We start from the raw sequence: 17,542 nt of genomic DNA on the forward strand, positions 1-17,542 counted from the left end.
AAATAAAATGAACATTTTCGACACTTTGTGGAGAATCTTTCACAGACAATGACTGTCTGGCGTGTGGAACTCATGGATATCAGAGAACAATGGGCAACCTTTGTGAGGATTATCCTGGCCTCTGCTGCATCCCTCTCTTCAGTGTTGTTTGTTCTCCCTGCCATTAGTCTTTTATCAGCAAAGTGAAATGCAGCTCAAGCGAGCTGAAATCAGTGCAAAATAATTTGCTTCCTGACCTAAAAACAAATAACGCTGGTTTGCTTTTACAGTATGCTGTGCCTCACTTTTCAAAGCACCGTCTAATACATATGAATGTAATCTCTACACAGTTCATCAGACTTCTAACATGTCTCAGTGACACTGGGAACATGCGTTCATGTGCATCACACAGATAATTTCACATGCTTCAAATTACAAAGTGGAAATTATTCTTCACCGTGGAAAGGATTCTGTGATCATCCACCACAGGCATCGTCTGTGGATGTCCGGTCATTTTACTTCAACAGTGTGTTTTTTTCTTCTAGGAATATACCAGACTGTTTGTGAACATTTGGAAAGTCCTGCTGTTTCTGCTCTTTTGGATGGGTTTATTTTCTTTTTATGAATGGCCTGTCTCACTTACATTTAGAATTCATTATGGGTTCACAGAAAAAGCTTCCAAATGCAATGCAAAATCTCCTTACTAATATGACAAAATAATGCATTTCCATGAAGCATCTTTTGAGTCTAATTACACTTAAGCCCCTGAAAATAGGGGACTGTGTATAAAATTGTCATTATCCCTCAACAGTTAATGCAGTATTTCAGTTCAATCCTTGGAATTAAAGCTGAGTTTTCACACTAAATCAAATTTGTCAAATTCATCGACTGCAACCTGACTATGTCATTTACAAACAGCTTTAAAAAATGTCAAACATATATGGAACTAATGGTAAATAACACAATCAACTCAACCCAACTTGTTTTTCGATTTAGGATAAGTGACGAGGATATGAATGTAAGTCAGTGTAATGTCATTTGAAGTGAAATGATGGAAATCTGAATGTGAGTGTGTCTGTGGGTGACTAAGTGACTGCTTTTTTCTTCTTACCCATTACAGTGAGGTGCGCTTTTGTCTCCACGGGTTTGGCAGTGCTGTTGCTAAACGACGCTTCACAAACATATAAGCCTGTGTCAGAAGAGGTGGGGGCAGGAATAATGAGCCGTTGCCCACTGGAAAGCCGACGCCCATCACGCTTCCACGACATCAGAAGGCGGTCCACTGGTCTAAGAGGAGAAGAGAAAGGAGGAGAGGAGAGGAGAGGAGAGGAGAAAAAGAATGAGCAGAACTGGGTGGCAGAAGGCAATTACAACATATTAAATCCATCAGTTTATTTGTCAATGAGGCAGGAAATGAATGATGACAGTCTATATCAGAGCAGTCAGCTCTACTCAGCATGAAGGAGCTTCAGTCAGTTACTCTAAATGTTGGGAAAGGAAATGGGTTTTCGTGTAAAATGAAATTTTGTTTTGGATAAACAACACGGGGAAAAAAAAACATTCTTTTGTGCATGTGCATTTATGCAAGACAGCAATGTAGCAGCATATTCTCAAGTCATAATAGTGCAGCTCATTTTTTCCCTTTTTCCAACAATATATTTCTTATGTTGTGCAGTGAACATGGACCCGATTTAGCATGACAACAGCTACTAATGTAATCAGCATCTGGAACTGTTCTTAAAATGCATTTTGCGAAGGACCGCTCAAAAGCTCAGGTAGGAGACAGGAAGCTATGAATTTCAACCAAAATGTAGTGATGCGAATATAAACACAAATACTCATTAACAAAATCAGATGAAAAACCATAGCTGCATTTGAACAACAAGATAGATGATGTTAGTGTCCAGTTTCTTCACTGTAACATTCACAATTAGTACATTTTACAAGTAGTACAGCAGGAATCATGACACAAACAACAGGAGCAGAAATTAAAGAGACAACAACGACAACAAAACGATTCATAAGCAAAGCTGGGTGTAAAATACATCTGCAGAATACTTTATATTAGAGATCATTAGCATTACAATGTTAGTATTAATGTTTATTGGATTTTTCCAACATTTCTTTGCCTTTTTTATTCTACTAGCAGTCATACTGTTGGTGGCAGTAGATGAAACTAACAAAGAACTTTATTAACAAGTCACAAAGCGAATGAAAAGAAGGCCAGTAAGTCAACCATGTTTGCATTCAATGCCTGGATGAATTTGAGACACAGTCTGAAGAGGTTAACGAACCAGAGGTTAACCAGAAGAACTTGTAGTATAGAGCAGCGGTCCCCAACCTTTTTTGCACCACGGACCGGTTCATGCCCGACAATATTTTCACGGACCGACCTTTAAGGTGTCGCGGATAAATACAACAAACTAAAACTAGTACTGGTACTGAAAAAAAGAAGATTTATTCATAACACACGTGAAAAGACCCAGGAAAACCGAGTTAACGATCAAAACGATAACAAAATAACGCTGAAAACCGATAAAAACCCTGAAAACCATACATTTCACACCTGAGCCTCTACTCTCGCGGCCCGGTACCAAACGACTCACGGACCGGTACCGGACCGAGGCCCGGGGGTTGGGGACCGCTGGTATAGAGAACAAATGTAGTGCTCGACCGACACATTTCGGCTCACAGCCTTCATCAGGGTCATCACGCATAATGGCTGCATCTGTTCAGACGACTTTTTTCTCCAAGCACCTTGGAAGTAAGTGAAGTTGTGCCAAAAACCTTTACTTGGTTTGAATTTGAGGTACACAAATCGCTTCTGCCATATGCAGTGACAGACTGTTTTGGACAGAAATCCACTCATTTGGTCGATGACATGGTCATATAAAACTCGTAGCAAAGTTTTTCTGGTGGAATCTGTTATTTTAGATGCCGTCCAAGTGTAAATAAAACACAACGAGCACTTTTTGTCAATCACATTCCAAATGTGAAGTGAAGACAAACCTGAATTTAAAGGCACCTAACCAGCAGATATGGAAAACATTTGAATATTTGCCGACTCGGTGGTTTCTGTCCCTTATAAAGAGTGAAAAGCAGATTTTAAAACTCTTCCTATTAGGTCTGCTGGGACTGGGCTTCCAATCAGCTTCTAATCATTTCAGCACTTTAGCAGGACAGCGCTATAACTCACTGATGATTAATGGAGGTGGATAGCCAATGCTTTTGGAATTTAGCACTACTTTAGATTTCATTGCTCAAACTCCTATTTCTCCCAGATATTGTATAGTATAGTTTCTCTCTTTCAGTTGTTTCCTGGGTACAAGTCTATCTCTCTGGTGTGAGAATTTCAGTGGGTACATCTCTGATAGCAGAAATAGTCACTAGGCTTTCTCTACGTTTTCAGAGCAGGCAATAAAACAAAACGAAGAAAACAAAAACCTCAAAACACACTTATTAGTGTTGAATTAAATATCACTTTTCTAATAGCTTATTAGACTGAGATGGTTCCTCTGCTGTTTTGTAAAAGCTACTGTAGCTACATTCCAGGTATCCATTATGTGTAATAGTCACTTGATTTTTTTATACCTTGAGTGCTACCCAGTGGTCAAGTGCCGGTCAAGTGCAGCAGAAAAACATTTAAAGGGGCTCTCACAAAACAGAGCAGCCAGCCTAGGTCAGACTTAATAACAAAACCTGACAAAACCCTTGTACAAACAGAACAAAAGTAGGGAAAAAATATCACCTGTTGAGTCCAGAAAACTCATCATTCTGACTGGCTGTGCTCTTATCTGGTCATTATAGCCTCAGTGGCACTTTTCTTTTTTTCCTATTAATGTTGGACTCATAGGAAAACCTGCTTCTGAGTGAATATAACAGAAGATTATAATATAAGCATAAAAATACATTCTCATCACATATTCCAGGAGGAAAGTATGACTACCTAGATTCACTTAATAATTCTTTAAGCAATTTAAACTAACTGAATTGATGCTTTGCACTTAAAGAACTGACATAAATGATGTATTCCATGCCTATGAGTTCAGTGTTTGTATTGTAATACCTACTCTGAACTTCTTAAATACTGTCCCTGACAAATATTACCCATAATACAATACAATTAAAAAAAAGAAACTAATCAAAACTAAACTAAAATAATGGCTAGGATAATCAGTCGTTCAGGTAATTATTGTAAGCTGTGTGAGCTGGGTGACCCAATGTGAGTAATTTAAGTGAGAGGGGAACATTTGCTGAGCTACAAGTTTCCGAGGTGTCCTCTAAGTGACCTGGAAGAAAACAGTTTAGCAAAAGAAACCGTTCACCCTCTGCAGGCATGTTTGTATGTGCACGTCTGTATGCATGTATAAGGAGTTTACCTAGCATTAGCAATGCACTCCAGTATAGCTTCATTTCCAGCCACCACTGTTGTGTCTTTTGGACCAATCACGATAGCTGGAACCACTGGTTCTGACTCGGGATCTGCAACAGAAAGAGAAAAAAAAACGAGAGGCGGGTTAGCTCATAAACCGTAGACAGCAGCATGATCTCAAACACAGATCTCAATGGTCTTCCACATACGCACACCTCTACACTCTGACACTGTCCACTCAGTGTCGTACTATACCCAACTTTGTGTAGCAAACATGACTACACAAAGCTAGTCATCACAGTTTCCACAGTTTTAGTTCACATGATTGTGAAAACTAAGCACAGCCCACGATTCAGTAGTTTGCAGAACCACCAAGTAATAACTTTGTGTATGAGATTGTCAGTCTCTCACGTTACTCTGGAGGAATTTTCTGTGCCTGGCATCATTGTCCTGTTTGACGCAATTTTGTCTAAATTCAATGCAGTTTTGTTTACATTCTGTTAAAAAGCATAGTTTACACTGGCTGAATCAATACAGAGAAAGCACAGATGCTGCATCGTCTGGATGAGCAGAAAGAGTGACTGCATCATACCCACTGCGCAACATCTCCAACTGGACAGTGTCTGCTCATAATGAAGACAGTAACAGAGATTGAATGAATGGCAATGAAATTTGAGGTGTGAGAATATAGATGTGACTGAGAAAAGACTAAAAGTTCTGATAATACTTTCTTTCGGTTTCTAAACAACTGTGTCCTCTTATCTCAAACATATTTTCAGTCATACACACACAGTGTAACTCGCTCTTATAAACAACAGCGTTCTTTCTGTCTGAACCACACTATCCAGTATATAATGATGTATTGGAGATAGCATGGCAATGTGTCTGAGTTACAATTATACTTCTCAGAAAAAATAAGTACACTAGTGTGAGTATATGAAGAATGATTTATTGCCCAAATGGTATGTGGGAGACTGTGGTGTACGTGCAAGATTATGATTTTGTGTGTGTGCGAGAAAGTATGATTTATGGCCTGAATGGCCTCTCATAAGAAGAGAATGCCTTAGAATTGTTATCAGTTTGAAAAGTATAACATTTGTTCAGAATATAGCAAAAAAAACAGACAAACAGAAAAACTTATGTCAGTGTTTTAAAGATTTTGTGAAGCCTATACGTTACTGTTATGGCTCTGTAAGAGTGTGTGTGTGTGTGTGTGTGTGTGTGTGTGTGTGTGTGTGTGTGTGTGTGTGTGTGTGTGTGTGTGTGAACTTCCCTTGGTTCCCAGTGCATCGACTATATAACTGATGAATATGTAGATTTTCAAAAGGGTGGGGGGTGCGGGGGGTAGTAGAGTGTAAATTAACAGACTAGTTCTGATAGGGGTTGGTCGGGGTAGAAGGAAAGGAGGGGGCATAGAGGGGAGGTGAGAAGCAGCTTTGATCTTCCCTTTGAAGGGAACGAGGAAAAGGTGGTAATTGACTACCTGCTCTTTATTCCCCCCTCTCATTCTCCCTCTTCTCCTTTTTTTTTTAAAATCAGAGAGAAAGCGCTGAAAAGTCATATCCCGCTGTCACACGGACCTGTAATAAGACATGCGGTGGGAAGACAGGCGAGCGATGGCACAAACAGATACACACACACACACACACACACACAGATACACACACACACTTGAGCGCCTTGACACCAACACTCAGTGAGTGGAGGCTGAGTCATTAATGTAGAAGATAAGTAAAGTGACACCAAAAGAAAGGTAGAATAGACAGATGGAAGCAATCGCGGAGGTCTCTATCACTCTTACTTTCTTCGTTGAACACATTGAAAGGTCTGGGCTCAGAAAAAAGAAGATGGCTTAACAGGAGTGGGTGGAAGACGCAAAGAGGCTGAGCGACGATGGGCAGGCCGAGGTAGAAGCAGATGGAACAAGGGTATAGTGTCCATTAGCTGTCCAGTGCAGGAAGATGGGGTCAGAGAGGGAGTAGTAACCATCAGCGGACCTTAACAGCAGCAACAAGGCCACAAGTAATGAATGGAAGGGGATGTGAACCCAACCTATTAACCTAGCCTGTGCGTCTGGGGGGAGCAGACCGACAAATCAGGACAGCAAGAACACTGGCATGGCAAGGGAGACAAAAACAAAAAACAAAAAGGGCTTTGAGGAGGGAGACCGGGTATATATGCAGATGGGGAAAAAGTGAGGGGGGACCGCAGATGGTCTTTTCCTTCCTGGAGTGACAGACATGATGGAAGAAATAGAGGGGGAAGCAAAATGCCATACGGTTGTGTGATCCTCGCTCTTCTCTTCTCTCTGTCAGCGTGTCTAACATGCTCTTTCTCTGGGGAAATCTCTTATCATTTCATCTCGTCTGGATCTCTTGTTCCCCACCGCCTATCCTCCCTCCCTTATTCCCTATCATCCTCTTATCTTTGCCTTTTAGTTGTTTAAACTGGGATTATTAAATTAATCTTCTTCAACTTAAACAAGGACAGATATTCAAACTGGCAGAGCGCATTATTATACATGCGCATTTAAGCTGTGGCAGCTAAAAGGCTCGCTCTAAAGATTCAACAAACAGAGTCCAGAAAGTTTAATCTAACTCTATTGGATTCCTCATTTAGCAAATGAGAAACACCATGTGGCAGAGGCAGGGAAAGCAGGAGTGATGGAGGGAGGGCTCGCAGGACGGGTTGCTGCAGAATGGAGCAATATCAGAACAACAACTTGGGGCTAAAAAGCTTCATTATAGAAAGAGGAATGATAAAAAAGAAGAGCTGTTGAAGCAAAAAAAACGAAAGAAAAAGCGGTAACAGAGAGGGAAAAAAACATAAATCTTGTGAGCTTCCTCCAAGTGTATGTGCACATGGTTCTGGGTATAATTTAGCACCAAAGAGGCATTGCAATGTTACAATGCTCTCGTCAGCGCAATCATTGCTGATTGACAGCAAAGTGCTGCTGAGGTGACACAGCTGTGCTAGGATTGGAAGTGTGTGTGTCAGATGGAAGCAGAAAAAAATCCTAAATTAAATCAAGGATCGGAAAGATATATATATATATATATATATATATATATATATATATATATATATATATATATATATATATATAAAAAGAGGGCTAGTAAAAGGATCGGTGCGGCTTTAGGGCAAAAAAAAAGATAGCGACTGATAAATGGAGAATGAACGAGACAGGGAGAGAAAGATGAAAAGCTATTCTATCCTCAGATTACAATGTAATCCCTCTTTGAATGGATTCCCTCAGATTACAGCTTGTTCTTCTATTAAATCTGTCAGTCACTGCAAACTCCCAACAGTGTCGGTGAGTCAGCTGGGATATATATATGAGTGTGTGTGTGTGTGTGTGTTTGCGCGTATTTGTGAGCATGATCTTTCTATGACTGGAGATCTGTACGCTTTAAGCCTTTCAGACAAATCTCTGCAGAGACCTCGAGTGCAGGGAGGGATTGGTTGAGGACTGAGCACACACATCTCTCTTTACGTACACACACGTGCAAAAATCCACACAGGAGGAAGCTGGTATTAGCTGGCTGTGTATTAATAGAGTTGTCAGATACGTGTCTGCATGGTTCACAGCCAACTAACACATATCACACTTTGAGTACACACACAAGTGAGGCAAAAAAGTTTGAGAAAAAATAGTGCGATGTCGAAAGAGGAAGCACGAATTTGGAGGGAGAAATGAAATGGAGGGACAGTGGAAATGAGAGGTTAAAAAAATAAAGAGCTTTTAAAGTATTTTGTAGGATACACAGAGAGGAGAAGGTGATCATTTGCTGATCTCCCTGGGGAATGCTGCGTGTGTGTGTGAGAGTGGGGTGAGTGTTTGTGCGTGTCACTGCGCTCATTAATGCTGCATGCTGACAGCTAAGTGTCATCATCTGACTACACTCGCCTTAGAATGCCAATAGAAAACCACAAGCCAAGACATGCCACACACACGCACGCACACTGTGCCACACCACACCAAGAGCTGGAGATCCAAGCCCCAAGGGGAGACAGACAAAGGATGGGATGCAGTGAGAGGACAGAGAAAGATGCCCGATTTTAAATATTCATCTCTTCCTTCAGCTGCCAAAGCTTCTATCTATCTTTGTCATCACTCTGTGCAAGTGATGAAAGCAGGAGATGGAAAGATGGGAAAGAAATGGAGGAGGTAGGTGAGGAAACAGGAAACACACAGCAGTAATGGTGAGGCAGCAGCAGGAGTTAGGCTCTGGGGAGTACTCAATAACTATTTGATTAATTTTTAGTATTTTTTTAGCAGCTTGACAAAACCAAATATGACATAATGAGGTAACATTTCATCATCTCTATAGTGAAATAAGCGTGTGTGCAACGGCTTCACGCCTGCAAACTTTTTTGAGCACACCGGAGGAAAAGATAGATGAATTTTTTTTTCACCCATTAACCTTTGACAAAATGTTAATTGCACACACACACCTGCAAACAGTTACAACACTAAAAAGACAACGTGCACAAATGGAATTATACAAGTATGTGCTGATGAAGAAACAGTAGCATGAGTTTAGCAGAGAAAATGTTGCCAAAATGAAGCAAAGCCAGCGAGTTACAGTGCTGTGAAAAAGTATTTGCCCCCTTCCTGACACATCTGTCACACTTATGTTTCAGATTATCAAACAAATTTTAATATTAGACAAAAAAAATAACCAGAGTTAAAACAAAAAGCTGTTTTTAAATTTCATTTATTAAAAGAAAAAAGCTATCCGACCCCACCTAGACCGGTATGAAAAAGTAATTGCCCCCCCATTGTTAAATTATGAATTTCATGATTAACCACATTTGTTAAAAAAAGCCAAGTTCAATTTCACTAGTCACACCCAGGCCTGATTACTGCTAGACCTGCAGAATCAAGAAGGAACTTAAATAGAATCTGTCTGACAAAGTGAAGTACAAAGTCATTGGGAACTATCAGTCTAGAAACTGTTACAAAGTCATTTCTAAGGCTTAAGGGCTCCAGTGAACCACGATGAGAGCCAATGGTGAACTAGTGTACCAATATAACTCCAAGAGCGCACCAACAACTCATCCAGGAGGTCACTAAAAAACTCAGAACATTTTGTGAAAAACTGCAGGCCTCACTTGTCTCAGTTTAGGTCAGAGTTCACGATTCAACAATAAGAAAGTGAGTGAGGAAAAACGACATCAACGGGAGACTCAAGAAGAAAACCACTGTGGACCAAAATAAACACAAAGGCTAATCTGACTTTTGCCAGAAAATATTCTTGATGACCTTCAGGCTTTTGGTAAAATCTTCTGTGGATTGACGAGACAAACGCTAAACTTTTTCTGTCCCGTTACATCTGGTGTAAAACTAACACAACACTTACTAAAAAGATCAATCAAACATGTTGGTGGTAGTGTGATGGTCTGAGACTTTTGCTGCATTTCGTCACTCATCCAAGTGACTTCTTCAGTCTCAGCTGACGGCACGTTTCCCCAACATTACAAACAGTACATTTGCACAATGACTGAAACCAGCCCACTGAATGAACAATGGGCTGTGAGGTCAGTTAGTTGATCATTAATATGCATACTGTCATGCCCATTGATCAACAATTACTTATCAAAGCCCACTGAGCAAAGACCATTCTGACCATTGGTCAGACCATTGGTTCATGCCCTGATGCCCCCAGAACAATGACCCAAAACACTACACCAAGTCCACACACAAATGGCTCAAAACCAAAATAAATGGTTTTAGAGTCGCCTAGTGAAAGTCTGGCTCTAAATCAGATTGAGACAAGTTGTTTTTTTAAAACCTCTCCAATGTGGCTGAATTAACATAAATTCTGCAAACCAAATTCCCGTGAAAGACCCATTGCCAGTTATCACAAACACTTCATGCGACGAAGGGTGGTGCAACCAGTTATTAGGCTTGACAGGCAAATACTGATCCAGATAGGTTTGGATAGGTTTTTTCCTTTAGAAAATGAGAAAAATTAAAAATTCTTTAATGATCTATAATGCGTACATGTGACAAATGTTTAAAAAAAGACCCTTTTTGAAAATCGGGAAGCTGGCAAATACTTTTACACAGCACTGTATAATCAAATCAGTGTACTTAAGAGCTCTGCTCACGATCAGCATTTTAAAAGTACCACTTTCACTCCTGCAAACACCTGCAGCGTGTGAGTCAACACTTTCCTCAGATTGGAAGTTACTGTCGTCACTACCACCTTCCCGCAGAGCTGAATGCGGCACCTCCTTGTGAGTCCTAGCACCCTGAAACCTTGACATCAAATATCAATGACGCAGTCTATACTCACATTAAAAATAAAACTCCACCCCATATGATCTGCCTCACTAAACTTCCATTAAACAATGCAAAGCCTTAGAAAAGCCATTTATAACTGTATATGCACCATAGTGATAATGTCAGGCAGTTGCAGCAAATTGGCAGAAGTGATTCAATTACAAATGTAGTGAAGCTAAAGTTGTAGTCCTTCTTCAGCCTTGTTATGTATTTGAGAGTGGCACTAAAGATAGTGGTGGGGTGGATAAATAAGATAGATAACGCGTTACTAGAGGCTAACGGGTGTTTCTCCTAATTTTTGCCACGAATTTTGGAAGAATAAGTCCAAATGAAGATTGTTTTAAAAACCGCACATCTTATTTCTGCAGTGGAAACATTAAGGATAACGAGCCATATGTTGGGTTTGTTTAAAAACAACAAAATGGCATTACATCCAACTGAAAATCAGAGCAGGCACCCTGTTACAGGCAGACTTTATAGGCCTCTGCTAAATGTAAATGTTTTACTAACAGAGCCTGAGAGAACTGGGTTTTAGTTCATTTATGATTTACTTTTTTTGTTATGATTTTCTGGACTTCTTATTGAAGAAGAATCAGTTTTATATCAAAATAAAAGAAAACTATCGTACTTAAACATAAGCTACTTGATTAAAACTTGGCTCTAACTAACATGGTGGTGGCAGATTTTATTTAAAATGTTAACATTATATGTTGTTGAATATTCAAGCATTTATATAAATTTAGCTATTACTAACATTTTACCACATTAAACAAAGTTGATTTCACCAGCTCTAATTTAAGAGAAAAATATTATTTCCTGAAACCTGAAAAAGTATATTTCAGGATAAAGGCACAAATTACTTCTATACCCCACCCTGCGTTTCTTATTAAATTGGAGCAGTGCTATACAGGCAGCTGCACTAGTTATTATTTTCTACGTATCATTTTTTCTTGACCTGTGAGGGGAGTCATTTGTCTTCAGCATCTCTGAATAGCCCATAAAACACGCACATAGATTCAGGGTTGGAAAAATGAAGTCGATCCATAAGTGCCCTTCACATAAAATCTGCATTTTATGTGAAGGCCACCAGATGGCGATAGCTATGGTTGCAAAAACACACAGTGCTGTAGAAGTCTATGAGAAAACGGCTTTCTGACTTGACCTCTGTAAACATTTTTCTGCTGAAGAGGTCTCACTAGTTTGGGGTCACATAGAATCAAAAAGGAACAATAAGTCTGTTTTGAAAATCTTGGTCATGCTACGCATCAAAATATGAAACAATAGCTTACTGGCTAACAAACTGTTATTCATAAAGTAATTAGCCAATGAATGTGTGGTCTTTTCGAGCCACAGTGGAGAGTCTCCTCTCAAGGCCGATATATGCTGCTCCTTTCAGCTTCCAAAGAATTGCAAAGGATCTTTTTAGATTCCCACGTCCATTTAACTGTTAGAAAGCTAATGCTAGCCCGGTGATAGTGCATATCTTAACTTGATTGTTGCGTATGTCATCACAGAATTGCAACATTTTTTTAGTGTTGGTAGCAGACAGAATGGACAATCTCTATTAAAATTAACTGAGTTGATGACCTTGAAATTAAAAGATGTTGAGTTCTAAGTTTTGTAGCCATGAAGCAGAAAACAGTGAGATTTTAGTGGGGAAACATCCCTTACAGTTTGTTCTCATCACTTCAACCAGTGTGGCTTCAGTGAGCAGCTCTTAGCTCTCAACTTCTGGAGAGAGGAAAGGATCAAGGCAACATTTGTCTCTGTTTAGACAGACAGAGCAAGGAAGATAATGCAAATGCAAATGGCTTCTTTACCTGTTGACCCGCGGTTTTTCTTGCCAACTGTCCGTCAGCCACAGAGAATGAGATGAAAAGAAGTTGGAGAAAAAGAGGGATAGGAAGTAAGAGAAATGGGAGACATTTAATTTAGATTTCAAGTATTTACTTGGGGTGCAGCAAAAAAAAAAAGCAATTCACCAAATACACATTAAAAGAAGCAAAAGAAAATTCAAGCTTTCACAAGTCAGCAGAGTCTCAGCGATTTGGAGGCATACTGGATAAAGAGGCTCAAGATGAGGGAGGAGAAAAAACACACAAAGGAGGAAAAACCATACACACAAAAGGCAAGAAACAGAGAAATGGATGACGAGGAGAAACAGACAGCAAGAAAGGGAAGGCTATGTTATCATGGAGTCCAGAGGAAGACAAGCTGTTTGCAGCCCATCCATCAACTGCCAGCTACCAAATTTTGTGTCTCTCAGTCTTTTCTTCTCCCCCTCTATCTTTCGCCTTCTGCCTTTCTCCCTCTATTTGTCATAAGTCTGGATGTAGCAGGAGTGTAAGCTGTGAGAAAATGATGGAATTGACATTCTACTGGCAGAAAATCTACATTCACTATTCATCTATCAATACACTACCCCTTCACGCTTCTATTCAGCCGCTCAGCCACTCACTCAACTTTACAATACTGGGAGTGTGTGTGTGTGTGTGTGTGTGTGTGTGTGTGTGTGTGTGTGTGTGTGTGTGTGTGTGTGTGTGTGCGCAGTGAAAAATGTATGTCAGAGGCTTAATTTAGATTCTGATGCAAAGTTCGCTCAGCCTGTGCGTAGGGTGAGCACACACACACACACACACAGAGTCTATAGCACAAGTGACAAAGAGTGAGCAAGCAGCTCATGAGGGTGAAAAAACGCTTCCTAAAACAAACTGAGGGAAAAACTTTAGAAGGATAAGCTGTTCAAAAGTTTTCAGCATTTCTTGTGGAAATAAGATAAATCGGTGGTCGGCTATCGCCAGGTATTAAATGTCAAAACTTGTTCCTATGAACTGAAATGCATCCATAAGACAAATTTGCTTCTTTTTGGGCCTTTTTTAGTGGCACAATATCTTTTAAGACTGATGCTTGTTGTGATGACACTCTCCACCTCTTGTGACAGCTGTGTTCAGTATTGGAGAGGAGGCGTGCTTTGTCTGCAACACTGGAAACACCTGTGAGCTGTGTCGAGCGGCTCTCTTTTCACCAGCTAAATCACCATGGTAACTTATGCTCAACAGATAACCTGGTTGGGACTAGGTTATGTTTCGAGTTTTAATCCCTGGTTCAGAGTGAGATGCTTCGCTCGCGTTTCCTGAGACGGCTCGTAGTTGGCCACACCAAGGCGATTCCCATAGTCAAACACTCATCTCTGCTATCAAAGAACCAGGGACTATGTGAAGTAACCCAGTGTTTTGTCGAGCCAGCTGACACTGTGCCTGTGTTGAATTTCCTTCATCCTATACCCGTCTGCTTTGTGACATGAAATCAGGCGAAGGGCCACAGAGGACTAAGGAGGGCTGGATACTCAAGGCTAGAATTGCTCGTATAAACTGATCACATGTGATGTTGCTGTGTTTGCATTTTGTGCTCTGCGGTCACAGCTGACTGTTCAAAACTGTGGGCGTACTTTACTTCATTTAATGATAATGCAGCTAAATGCTATACACTGCATTTTAAAAAGTAGCGTCTTCTAAAGAGCACAACAGCAGCAACCTAAACATGAAGATGAAACCAGGAGACGTCCTTACTGGATCATCAGAGCTGAACAGGTGATGGAGAAACAGGTTTACCTTTTAGGTCACATGAGTGAGTTGAAGGGAAGTTATGAACTGTTTCTGAGAGACAAATAACACCAGGATCCTTTTTCTACGTAGCTGACAGCTGGTAACTGTGCAGGGGCGGGTCTAGCAAAGTGTTGCCAGGGGGCCAGGTAGGGCATTAACAGGGAGAGGGGGGCACAAGGAAATACTTTTCTTTCTTATTCTCATTTAAAATGTCTAGCTTTTAAAAAATTATTATCTGAATCTTACAACAAACGACTAATAGATTGATGCATTTATACCATCAGAACAGTGTACATCACTGTCACAACAGCGTTTGTTTTCATTCAAAGGCTTTATGATTGTTCCTATAATGGTGGGCCGGTCAGTCAAAATGCCCGGTCCGATTTTTTGTCCCAGTCCAGCCCTGTATGCAGCTCATCTGCAGTCTGGTGTTGCCTACATCTTCCTATTCGAAAGGCAGAATTTCCGAGTTCTGAGTACAATCAAAGCACCACGACTGCAGTTTTTGTGTTGGATGTAAAAAGCGCACATGACGCTGTGACGTAGGCTAGAATCATGGCAGCAGTCAATGACGGTCCAGGCGTGGGATTTCTCTCGTGGAAATGTGCACATTATTTTTTCCTTTCTATTGGTAGGTGGCACAGTGCACTTGTGGCAAGTAAGCAAGCTAGAAGACTGGCAATCTTGCTGGGTATCCAGTTACGGAAGCAACACATTAACAAGAGAAGTCTGAGTAAAACCAAGGTTTACTTTGAAAATAACGAGTAACTTGAAGTAACTGAGTTACCGTATTTCCCGGACTACAAAGCGCACCTAAATATTAGCCGCACAAGCTAAAATCAGGGGGAAATCCTGTTTTGTACATACATTAGCCGCACCTGACTAAAAGCCGCAGGTGTTTCAATGTTGACTTATCATATGTAAGAGAATATGCACAAAGGGAATTGTCAGGAAAGAGATGGCTGTTTGGAGACATCACTTTTATTAATATTTTGAAAAACAAGTTATGGGTACATATTTGCACATGTAGTACATAACAGTAGCCTACAGCACACCAGAAAAATAGATTCGGACTACCTTTTAGGCTCAGGTGCAGTGACACAGCTTTAACAAGAAGAAAAGTCAGTCATTCACCACCATCTTTCTCTTCTTCCTGCGCACTAAAACCACCAAAGTCCTCTCCTCCAATGTCGGAAACGAACAGGCTCAGGATGGCTTCGTCATCCACTCTCCGCTTCTCTCCTTCGTTGTCACTTTCAAAACCAAAGAAATCCTCATTGTCAGTGTCAGAGTCGAACACCCTCAGAAGGGCCGTGGCGGTGTCCTCCTCACCATCATGCAGCAGTCCAGCCCTTCAAAATCCGTTGGTGATCGTGGATGTTTTCACACTTTTCCACGCTGTCAGAATCCACCGGTGGAGTTGGGCATAACTTGCTTTTCGCAAGTTTATCGCCGCTCGTCATCCACGCCTCCCGCTGAACGCGTACCGCTACTTTGAAGTTTGTTTTTCGCGCTACTTCGTACGGCACTACGTTGCCTGGCGGACGGACATGTGACTAACATACCACTCTTGAACCCCGATCCTTCCGCCACGCAACGTAGTGCCGTACAACAGCGGAACACACAAAACAAATCGTCTTACGATATCACAAAAATCATGGAAAATCCATAGAAAAGCCGCAGGGTTCAAAGCTTGTGCAAAAAGTAGCGGCTTATAGCCCGACAATTACGGTACTTTTGATAGAAGTAACTAGTAATTTAAAGTAACTTACCCAACACTGCAGAGCACAGATACTCTGTTAACGTATGCAGTCTGTATTTTTTTTCCCAATTTTCCCCACGTCACTGCTTTGTTGGCAGCAGCTGAGTTGGTTTCAGTATGCGTGTAATCTCTTTAAATTTTTTCTATTATTATAGTTTTATCTTTCTTTGTAAAATCAGACGCACTGCTGCCAGTAGACTAATTCATGTTTGTGGGTAGTCAGAAGATTAACGCTACCTCTTTTACGTGAACGTGTTTGTAGCCAGATTGATAAACCATGGGTTTACTTATCGAGTTGATAACTATGTTTGTCTCAGCGCTTAGCCTGATTGCCAGTGTGCCGGTGAGTGATGCCAGATAATGAAAAGATATCCTTGAGATGTTGAACTTTCTTCTTAGTGCACAGCTCTGATCAGTGCAGATGACATTTTTAGTACTAGCACTTTACTGTGCAGTCTAAACCTTCACGAGTAAAAGCCATTAAGTGTCTTTTATCACATCACCTGTGCAACAGGCTTAACTATGTAGAAAAAATAAAGCTTAACCCGCTTGTATCCACTGCTAGTATATGCAAAAAATACAGTACACTTGCTAGGATGATAATTTTTTTTAAGAACAAGCTAATGATAAATCAAAGTAGTGCTATTTGCCACATATCTGCAAATCTGGTCTATCTTTGGGAAGTTATGGTACAGTCACATTAGGGGAAATGATGGTCAGAGACCACAGCACAACCAAAATTATTGCAACAGTGTAAATTGAACTTGCAAGCTTGTTGTCTTTGAAATGGCTGCTTGAAAAGCAGAGACCAGGTCTGTGACCACTTACAGTCAATAACTGACTTAAAAGAAAAATTGGCGCATCGAGACAGCAATAAAACAACAATAAGAAGGAGTCATTTTGCAATTAGTTTGTGACTAAATCGTGTCACGTTGGCAAATACATGCAAACTGCAAAAATCACGAATCCAGTGACACGTGTTGCAAGTCGGTTGCTGTCTACATACACAGATATTCACGTTAAGTCCAGACAGGCGGTTGAGGGTGGTGCATGATTAAAATTTCAGTGCAATCACTGAGGAAACAATAATTTTTCCTACTCACAAGGAAGCTGCTATCCTGTTTTTACTCTAGTGTGAGCGAGGCATTAGCTACAGGCTGTGTGAGCAATCACCTCTCTCTGTAGTAGGACATCTGCAGGCATGTCTCAGTTAATGAAGGCTCTCTGTCTAAACAGAACTCAGCTTCATTAATGTGATTAGTAACGCCTGTATTTAACTAGTATACAGTGTCAAAATGGCTGCTTTGAAATGGATTTATCTATAAACTACATATGCCATAATACCAACAGAACTGAGTTCACCTATAAGCAGTTTTAAACAAAGCTGAACGTTTGTGAGGACATGGTTTAGTAGTGCTGTTTTAGACAAATTGCAAGGTGTACGATTTAAATTGCACACAGAGCATATATCATGTTTTCAATACAAATCTCAAGAATTGCTTCTTGAGATTTGTATTGAACGGCAGTCCTTT

The 17,542-nt window shown here is 40.5% G+C and overlaps 1 protein-coding gene across 2 annotated transcripts in view; it reads right to left on the reverse strand.

Annotated features, from left to right (window-relative positions):
* LOC146630288 (protein sidekick-1-like) overlaps positions 1–17,542 on the reverse strand; it is a 292,332-nt gene that overhangs the window by 95,187 nt on the left and 179,603 nt on the right. The window contains exons 6-8 of one of the 2 annotated variants that reach the window (XM_085355728.1): positions 12,464–12,490; positions 4,359–4,461; positions 1,091–1,266 (exon numbers count right to left, since the gene is read on the reverse strand). In XM_085355728.1, the coding sequence (XP_085211854.1) occupies positions 1,091–1,266; positions 4,359–4,461; positions 12,464–12,490 (306 nt within the window). The remainder of the gene's footprint in view (positions 1–1,090; positions 1,267–4,358; positions 4,462–12,463; positions 12,491–17,542) is intronic. The other variant, XM_085355729.1, reaches the window with a different exon arrangement.

The sequence above is a fragment of the Diplotaxodon limnothrissa genome, linkage group LG6 (genome assembly GCF_057381915.1).
Source record: "Diplotaxodon limnothrissa isolate DT_005_m linkage group LG6, D_limnothrissa_male_GT1.1, whole genome shotgun sequence".
In the NCBI taxonomy this organism is placed as follows: domain Eukaryota; kingdom Metazoa; phylum Chordata; class Actinopteri; order Cichliformes; family Cichlidae; genus Diplotaxodon; species Diplotaxodon limnothrissa.